The sequence below is a fragment of the Alligator mississippiensis genome, chromosome 2 (assembly GCF_030867095.1).
Source record: "Alligator mississippiensis isolate rAllMis1 chromosome 2, rAllMis1, whole genome shotgun sequence".
NCBI classification, from domain to species: domain Eukaryota; kingdom Metazoa; phylum Chordata; order Crocodylia; family Alligatoridae; genus Alligator; species Alligator mississippiensis.
This window is the reverse complement of record NC_081825.1, coordinates 141,959,208-141,969,123: the sequence shown is the minus strand read 5'-3', so window position 1 is coordinate 141,969,123 and position 9,916 is coordinate 141,959,208. Positions and strand designations below refer to the sequence as shown.

The following is a 9,916-nucleotide window of genomic DNA, read 5'->3' as shown; positions in this document are numbered from 1 at the left end:
CCTGTGCAGACCACCTGCAGATCACATACCAGCTAGCCAGGTTGCAGGGCATGGATGAGTCCAGGAGTGGGGTCTAGGTTGGATAGGGCAACAAGGTTGGGGGCTGGATTGGGTCCCCATGAGCTGGGGCATCCTTCCTAAGACAGGGGTAGTATCTCTCCCAGAAGGGCCTTCCCTCACTGCTCCCACCTCCCAGCCACCTGGAGAAACATGACCCCCAACACCCCAGTCCCAAATCCCAATTTATTTAAACCATGAGACCTTCTTTAATTTACTTCCTCTTTATTACTTTTTACATTCTTTTAAAAAAAATGTTTTTAACTTTATCCTTCAGTGGCTGGCTGACTTCATTTCACCACTCTTCCCCCACCCCCATTTCCTTTCCACTTCCCATTTCATTATCTGCCCTCTCCCATTAACTCTGCCTCCCAGCTTCATGTTCCTGCCCTCCCCCCTCACACCCCCAACCTGGAGTGGGGATAGGATCCTGCCCTGGCTCATCAGCCCTGTAGTGGCAACTTGCAGCTGTGCAGGTGGGGAACAGTCAGAGGAGGTTTTTAGTCTTAAGGTACTCTAAGCTGGAGCTCACACTAACAAAAATCAACATTTGAGCACCTCAAAGTGCAATGTGTAACAAGGCCCTAAGTGTTAATTGTGCATGCAAATTGTGGGTGGGTGGGTGCATGGATCCCATTGGCACTGACTTTTATTTTTGCCGGGGGTGGGGGAGGCCTAGGATGATGCCTCTTCCCTCCCCTCTGCCCCACCCCCCCCAGCAGCACAGCAGAGCCAAGTGGAGCTCGTGGGAAGGTAGGGGGCAAATGCAGGCTGCCTGTTGCAGGCTCGGGGTTCCCCACTGCTAACCTGGCAGCAGTGGACAGCACAACTCCATGTATCGCCATGGTGATGTGGCCAGCACGGGGCTCCTGGGTCGGGGGGGTGGGGCAGCAAGTCCACAGCAAGCAGCCTGCATCTGCCCCCACCCCACACACAAATCTGGGCATCATGTGCCCCCAGTGACTCTCCCCCAGCAGTGCATATAGTGGCAGGGAGGTGTTTCCTCCCCTCTCTCCCACCCCCCATGGCTCTGTCCCACTCCCTGCTCTGGCCCTGGGCCCCAAGTACTGCCCAGCACCCCCAGGCCCAGCCCCTACCCCACTCCCTACCTCACTGTGGGGGCCTCAATCTGCCCTCCCCTTCCCTAGACTTACTTGCAGGTAGCTGGGGAAGCTGGCTCTTCACTGCTGCTTGGGGCTGTAAACCTGCTTCCTGCAGCCCCCTGCAGAACTGCCAGCCTGCAAAGGGGAAACCTGCTGTTTCTCGTGTTTTTCCATGGTTAACAGAAAACCTGAATCCCTGCATGATACTGGGAATCTGGGATAAATGCTGTCTTGGAGTCGTGCAGCTCAGGACTGGGATTTGATGTTGCTATTTCCAGACTGTCCCACCCAATTAGGGACAGGTGGTCACCTTACCCATTTCCAGGGAGAGGCCAGGGACCTTAGGTCCCCATGTACTTGGTGCCTATGTTGCATCCATTTCTAAGTTCTTTATTTGTCCATTGTCCCTCTGTCCAAATGTCCAGACCTCATCCCAGAAAACCTGTGCAGTCTAGTTCTTGGTTGTCCCTGCAAAAAGCGGCAGCATATGGGACATTAATCTGGTGTAAGATTAACAGACTTTCAGAGTAAAACTAATAAAATAAGAAACCTGCAACATCCAGAAGTTTTGCTTTCACACTTAATTCAGTAAAAGCCTCTGTTGCAAACATCACTCATTGTCCAGTGATTTATAGAAATCAAAAGCTATACCGTTCCCTTTACAGTTTTATTCCTTGCCTGATAAATGGATTTGCTGTTCATTGGGGCCTCGGAACATACATATTCATCATTTTATACCTGCAAAGACACCACATTTGCAGCCACAAAAGGTACACCTCTCTAGGGCATGTTCTGTGTTGCATCATGTGTGTAGGAGCATGCCCTGGCCTTTGCATTGTGGGTCAGGAGAAGGCATGGACCGTACCCACATTTTTTTGGTCAGCTCAGCTTCAGACTGTCCATTCTTTCCCTTGCTCTTGGACTTACGCTTTGTCCCTGCTTGTGCTAGTGTTCTCAGGAGTCTTCAATGATCCAGCTTTGCTGTTCTATACAAGATACACTCCCAGCACCTGCCTGATGGGGAGTTTGCAACCGGCTGCCAGGTTCTCCTTACTCTGTTCTTGCATCTGCCCTCTGTGTCCCAACCACCTTATCAAGTAAGCCCAAATTTGAATTTGCAAGCACTGCACTGCATAAAGGAAGTCATGCCATTTTGTCTTGGATTTGCTTCCAGGACAATAGATGGGGGAGGCACACATTTCCCTAAGACCTAGTCTCCACACAAGGAGCTACAATCACATATTTGGAAACCAACTGCAAATATTCTAAAAAATGACTTGCAGAAAGGATCCCATGGTCTCAGTTCTTGTGAGTCTCATCATCACTGACGTGATCTGCAGAGAGCTCAAACTGCTAAGAGAGAAAGTGACAGCTTATTCCAAAAAAACTTGCAAACTTTCATGAGAACAGAGGGAGAAGATTTGGAATTTTAGGAGTAATAAGGTACAGCAGGCCATATTATGCCCTGGGTGACAGCTGTATAATCCCATCAAGAACCAATGGATGTCACTAAAGCATAACTTTCCTTTTCCCACACTGTAGGTCCATGCTTTAGCCCTATTGTTTAGTCTTCTCAGGACTTTGCTGACATTTTTATAACCAGAACAATTGCTAAGCATAGATAACCTGATTTTGTTCTTCCCTATACCATATGTACCAGTGTGATTTCTCTGCCTTCATTGGAGCCACTCTGGGTGTCAACAGCTCTAAGATCCATAAAGGTGTCATGCCCATTTCTTTACTTTTTCTTCTTTTGCTGACTGCTTTCTATGGGAGATTTGTCACTGACTGCATTGACCTGTATTACGTTTGTTCTGAGATTAAGTACAAAGCTTTAAAGACTTTTAAAAAAGCAAATATATATAATAGAGTCATATCTGATGAAAATATCAGCCAACTTCCTTTGTGGGTTATTTTGGTTTTACAGAATCTGGGCTAGAGTTTATTTTTTAATTAGTGTCTTTTTCTGTGGAGCTGTTCAGTGAAGGTCTGATCCTTGAATGGCCTATACTATCCTCACAACCCCATGGTAGGTGGGGAAGGTTTTTTAGCTCCGTGTTACAGACAGGCAACTGAAGCCCAGAAAGAGGAACAGCTTGATATTCAAAAATGCTCTGTCCCCAGCAACACCAACCTTTTCAGGAGGGGATTCTCTGTTCTCAGAGAGAGCAGAGTCCTTTTGAAACCTGTTCCCAGGTCATCCAGGAGGTGTTTGACTGTGGAAGAATTAAAACCCAGGCCTACAGCATCTTTTCCATGGAGCTATTCCCCTTAGGTGGCAGTACACTTCCTAAACACTGTCAATGCTTTTACACTTTTTGGGAAAATATATTTTTGCCTATTGCTTTTTTCAGGGCAATTTTCGTTTCCTTGTTTCTCAAGGTAAAGATCATGGGGCTGAGGAATGGTGTGAGAATGGTGTAGGGCACAGATATCAGTGTGTCATCATCTGACACACCAGGTGAGTTTGGTTTTAGGTAAATAATGGAAGCAAATCCAAAGTGCATGATTACCACGGTGAGGTGGGCAGCACAGGTGGAAAAAGCTTTATCCCTTTCTCCACAGGCCGATGGCAGCCACAGGATAGTGCTCAGGATGAAAATGTATGTTAATACTATGAGCAGAAAGCTGCCTGACAAGCCTACAATGGAGACCAGGGAGATCACAGTCTCAATGGTGTTGTCAACTGTGCAGGCCAACTTGATCACTGGCCTCATATGACAAAAGAAATGGTTAATAGTGTTAGAGCTGCAAAAAGGAGACTGAAATATCAAAATGGTCTCTACCAGGGATAATAGAAATCCACTGAGCCATGTCCCAGCCACAAGCTTAATGAAAATTTGTCTGCTCATGAGGCTTGCATAGTGTAAGGGATGACATATTGCTAGATACCGGTCATAGCCCATTAGTGTCAGGAGAAAGCAATTTGTTCCACCCAGTCCAAGAAAGAAAAACATTTGTGTGGCACATCCAGTGAATGAGATTGTTCGGATGTCTACCACCAAGTTCACCAGCGTTTTAGGGATAATTACTAAGGAGTAGCAGGTCTCAGAGAAGGACAGAACACCCAGGAAAAGGTACATGGGAGTGTGTAGGCGCCTGTCAATCCTGATAATGATCATTATGGCTAGGTTTCCAGCCAATGTCACTATGTACATGAGGAGGAACACCACGAACAGTCCCACTTGCAGGTCTGGGAAAATGGAAAATCCAATCAAAACAAACTCAGTCACCTGGCTTTGGTTTTCCCTCTTCATGGATATGAAGTATCCAGTCTGAAAAAAACAAAGAAGCTGTTATTACTCATCTGCTTTCAGGACCCTACTACTTCATGGGATTCATGCTGTTATCTGAGGTGCCCATACATCTTATCCACATGTGTAGATAGGACAGTGCCTGGGGAAAGGATTCAGTCTAGCTAGTAGGAAATGCTAAGGTGAGAGAGTGACTTCTGCTCTCCTGCAGAGATCTGGCCCCTGCCTGTGGACTGCAGGGGATTGCCTTTTTCTGCTTGTGATTCATAGCCATGAACCTCCCTCTGTAGGCAGATACCCATACCCCTTCTTTAAAAGTCAAAGAAGGGTCAATCCTCTTAAAGCAGAGCTGCAGGAGGGGCCCATGCAGAGTGGCCCAGTGGCCCAGTGGTTATAACATCCACATGATATGAGGGGGATCCCTATTTCAGTTCCTCCTCTGCCAGGGGACTATGTGAACCCAACTCCCAGGAAAGAACTACAGCTCTAGGGACATTGGGGTAGGGATCCTCGAGTGCATCCTACTGAAGTGGTTCTTTCTGGTGTACCATACTTTGTATTCACACTCTAGCTGATTATTTAGGACACCTTACCAGCAGGCGAGGCTTGAATCTAAGCACTGACATCACCCCCCCCCCAGCAATATTTGAGTGTTTTATATTAGCTATTCATTAGCGGAGGGGCTGGAGTCCAGTGCCCTTTCCTTCTCCTCCCCACTCCAACACACACTCCCACTCAGACTGTTTGGGTCTGTGCATATGTACCCAAGACCTTTCCGCAGTGAAAGGTTTCCACAGTGAATTCATTCAGTCATCCTGACCCTCACATCAAATGAGTCAGGTCCTTTCCCACCTCAGAACCAAGACTTCTCCGTTCCCAAATTCCTTCCTTCCCTCCTCCCTATCTCTTTTCATGAACTGTCCCTCCACACTCCCAGGACATATCTGATTTCCAATTAATCTCTGCACCTGGGTATTTTCTCCCCTTCTCAACAATTTGTGACCCCAGCAACTTGAGATTTCTAATCCAGGCAGCAGAAGATCCTGCCCAGAACTAAAATATGCTTGAGGTAATGAGGCAGCCTCTTAATCTCCAAAACATGAGTGGTGGGGTTAAAAACAATCCAAACCCAGCCCCAGTTTGTGTTGCCCAGATCCTATCCACACAGACCTCCATGCAGGGGTGTAGGTAAAGCCAGAGTTGCCTGTGACTGAACCAGGACTTGGCAATTACAGACAAGAAGGAGCTGAGTTGGGCAACTAAAAGCCTTATGTGAGCCCATAAAGGATATCACAGACAGGGCTAGATGGAGACAGAGTCCTAGCTACATAGTGTCCTACTACACTTGACCCTGAGGCATAGATAGAGACACTATCACGTTGCAGAGTCTCTTTCTGCTGACTCAGAGATGGACAAAAGGACCCAACCCACATCACTGTGTCTTGGGTGGACCTTACTTCTGACTTTCTCTTTTTCACCCTTTGGCAGTAGATGACAAGCTCCATGGCAGCAAAGTCTCATGAAGTTAGATTGAAGTGGATTATGGCCAGAAGTGACCATTTGGGTGTGTTGTGCTGATAGGAGCAGGTACCTCAATGTCTTACAAGATCAAGACTCTCTACAGAGGCTGTAATAAGTCAAAGCCAGTTGAGCAGTAGCATCACTGGGTTGGCACACAGGGAAGGGAGCTGATACATTCAAGATCACTCTGGTGTGAAGTAACCATGGGGCAACACAGCTGGGCAAACACTACTGACAGATACCAGATGTGTTTCTGGATTAGTAAGGAAATGAAGAGCTGAGCAAAAAACCATCTCTCAGAAGCTGGTAGCACTGTTTGTTTTCAGACACTGCTTGAGCCAGAAGGGGAGGCTGCTCAGTGATTGTACCTGGCTGGAGAGAACCAGCCTCCATGCCCTGCTTCACCAGACTACCATGTGACTTTGGCAAGGCATTTAGGGCCCAAATCTATTTTCCTTCAGATACCTAAATGTCATGTATACAGCTGAATAACTGCTGTTTTTAGCACTTATGCACAGATTGGGATTCTCCACCCCAAATTTTCCCACACAGCGCAACACCTAAGCTCTCACTCTGGCCCGTGACCATGCCATGTTTTAAATAAACCTTCTTTCTCCAAAGGCCAGAACCGCAAAGAACTGAAAAGAAATTGGAACTAAAAGTCTCTCTCAGAACTGAAGCAGCAGGCACCGGAAACCTTAGCCCCAAAGAGACATTTTCCTGACAGTTCTGAGTGCGAACACAATCCTAAAGTCAATGTTAGTTATTCTTAGTGTTAGCTTAGCTGAAACAATGACATAGCAGGGCAGGGGTGAAACATGCTATGGTAGAAGAATCTATTGATATTAGAACATTTAGGAGATAGACTTTGTGTTGGGTGATGATGGTATGGTAGATGATGTTCCTAGGAGAGATTACTCATGTGCTAGTGATACATTTCTTCAATGCCAAATTCAAACTTTAGGAAACGTTAAAAAAACGAAAATACATTTTAAAATGATCCTTCCCCCCTTCCCTCCCTCCCAAAAAGACCCCAAACAAAAATATTTAGTAAAAAATCATTACCACCAATATTTTTCTTTTTTGAACAGATCATTCATTTTAATCGCTTGTTATTTGAAATATTATCGAAGTATTTTGCCTATGCTGATATTTGTTTTGAAAATCCAAAATGTTAGTGTTTGTGAAAAAGAAATAATTTTTTTTAAAGACCTGAAAATGCTTTCCAAAAGAAACACCATTAACACATCAAAGCTTTTCATTATAATTATTATTTTTAAGTTTTAATGTTCTAAAATCAAACAGCAAATGCATAACAAGCTCCATAATCAGGTTTTGGAAATGTTTCCTGTACAAAATATGCTTCACAGTTTCTAGTTAGAAAGACATAAAACACTACAACAAGTTTCCTGCTTCTGAAGATAAAAAGAGAAATGGAAACGTACCTTAAAGGATGACCACAAAATGTTTGTTCAGTGAAAATAGCTCTTTTTCTCTCCAAAGCTTCTTGATTTCTTGAACTCTAAAGTATTTTTGGTTCAAGGAAGACCATTAATGAGGGGGTGCAAAATCAGTAAAAAGGGACAGTGAAGGAAAGATATGCTGAAGATCAGGCACCTTCAGCTAATGATAAAGTGAGGGGAGTGGGGGGGATTGTTTTTATTCCAACCTGCTTTTCAAAATCTGCCAGTTACTGAGAAACCCCTTCATTGTCTGAATTATAGCAGGTTCCAAGCTGTCATGAAGATTAAGAGCATTTGAATCTCATTTAAATTCTTTTGGGATCTGATCTCTGTAGCATTATGAAGCCATCATCTGAGTAGTCAATAGGGACACATTTGGCCATGAGGGCAGATGTAGATGAAAAAGACATAGAGAACTAGTTGCTAGTTGCCAATTAATAACTTCATGACCAAGAATGACGTGACTTATTTTTGTAGCTCAGTGCAATATGAGTAAACATGCCCTGAGGAAACATTCAACAGATTGTGCATATCAGTGAAGCTTTAACCCTTCATATTTCTCACATCCCTTTAGGCATTCTAAGACATCTTCTCTTGAGAAGTTCAGCTGGAGAGAATCCCAGTGCCACTGACGTAAGCCCAATACGTCAGGAGTGTCAGATGCAGATCTCTGGACTGATGTAAAAGCTATTTCTGTGCTGGGCTCTCAGCTTCTCCATCTCTCTGGGGATAGTGAAGACTACTAGTATGATCAAAGTTCTCAGTAAACTGAGGAAAAACCAGGAGTAATGAAGGTTCATTGTCTGATATGAGGACTTTGGGAACTTGATGTCTTGCAAATATTGATTTTGGTTTCTGGATGGCATGTAGCAATAACATCTAAGTCAATATATTTGAATCCAGTCAATATATCTGGAAAAATAATGGACTACACTAACATATAATATATGTGTCCTTTCCAGAAACACAGATATGTTGCTATCTGCTGCCAACATAAATCTGGTATCTTTGTAGAATTTAAGGGCTCTGGGGATAGTCTTTTTTCTTTGTTACATTTGTCACAGCCTTCTACTAAAATCTGAATTTTACTCAAGCTAGGCCACCATATGTATCATTGTGCTCTTGCCCTGCATTCGTTTATATCCTGGTGTCTCTCATGGAATTTTGAAAGCAGCTCTTCCTGAAGTATCTGAGGGATCATAAAACATCTTCCTTTAAGGAGCAGACTATTGGCCCTGTGGAGGTCATTTTGGTCCTACCAATATGGCTGTAGGCCCAAGTGACTGCCAAATTTCTAATTTGAAGAGCCTGGAAAAAAAAGAGCTTATCACAAATCTTTTCATAAGATGTCATACTCTTCCTCCAAAACAGTTGGCTTTATTGGGTAATACCTGCCATGACCCATAGGGAGTTGCATATTTGGAAAGTTCTGGGAGGAATTCTTTATTTTCAGGTTGATGGCAAAGATGCTGGATGGCAGGGGGTGAAGTGAAAGCAACTTTTCATATTTATCTAGGGATCTCCAAATAGTCTGGATAAAAGATGGTCTTTAAAACAAGGGGGGGGGGGGGAGAGGGGGTGGTTGGCCTGAATTTGTCTCTTTTCTGCCATACATTTGGGAAGTCCATTTCCTTACACCATTCTCAGTCTATAGCAATCCATAGGTTTGAGTAAGGTTTCTACAACAGTTTATAATATCCACTGAGCTGCATGATAATGTGCTATTATGTTGCGGGCTGCAAGGCCTCACATCTTAGAAGGCTTGTGTCATACTGATGCACTCTTATTTTTCCAGATGAAGTTCAGGACAGCAGTTATGCAGGCCATTGATGTGCTCCTTGGTATGCAAATAATAAGTAAACACTGGGATAACAAGAGAAGTACGGGGAGTATATTCATTTTAATGGTGGCTGTTCTGTTCATCCGAAAAAATTTGATTCCTACTCATTCTTTGGGGGATTTTGTTACTTTAGACTACACTGGTACATAATGGGCATGTCTACATGAAGCACTGATTGCACAGTAGCCCAAGGCTACTGCACAGTAGCGCCACACGGTAGCAACCATGATGCAACACTACTATGCAATAATCTCAAGCTACTGCACAGTCAGAGCCACAAAAAAGCCATTTGTCAGTGGTACTGTTCAGTAACTTGGGTTACTGTGTAGTCATTTAGTACTTGTATAGACAAGTACTAAATGACTACATAGTAATGACTGTGCAGTCAGTGTCTCTTGTAGATATGGCCAATTAGTATTAAAAACATTCTCATATTTTTGTAAAGTTATTACTCAGGTATTTCATTCAATTTTTAACGCATTTAAATTTATAAAGCTTTTCACATTCCTTCCTAAGTTTTTCAGAAATACCAACACTTAATGTTTCCGCTTTATCATCATTAATTTTTTTCCGGAGACTGAGCCAAATCTACTTGTCTTGAATACTGTTGCTTTTAAGGAAGAAAAAGGATCTTAAAAAAAATGTACAGCGTCTGCATAGAGAGCTATCTTATGTTCC

General features: G+C 43.9%; 1 protein-coding gene across 2 annotated transcripts; it reads right to left on the bottom strand.

Moving 5' to 3' along the window:
- Positions 1-2,457: 2,457 nt before the first annotated feature.
- On the bottom strand, positions 2,458-4,417 carry LOC102562760 (olfactory receptor 10X1). 2 transcript variants are annotated; one of them, XM_059721366.1, is made up of 2 exons: positions 3,499-4,417; positions 2,458-2,834 (listed from the first exon to the last, which is right to left on the bottom strand). In XM_059721366.1, the coding sequence occupies exons 1-2, from the start codon at positions 4,415-4,417 to the stop codon at positions 2,803-2,805; spliced, it is 951 nt and encodes a 316-aa protein (XP_059577349.1). In that variant the 3' UTR covers positions 2,458-2,802. The 2 variants fall into 2 exon arrangements, with proteins under 2 accessions (XP_059577349.1, XP_059577350.1); XM_059721367.1 differs by lacking the exon at positions 2,458-2,834 and having other exon boundaries at positions 3,362-4,417.
- Between the last annotated feature and the right edge of the window lie 5,499 nt (positions 4,418-9,916).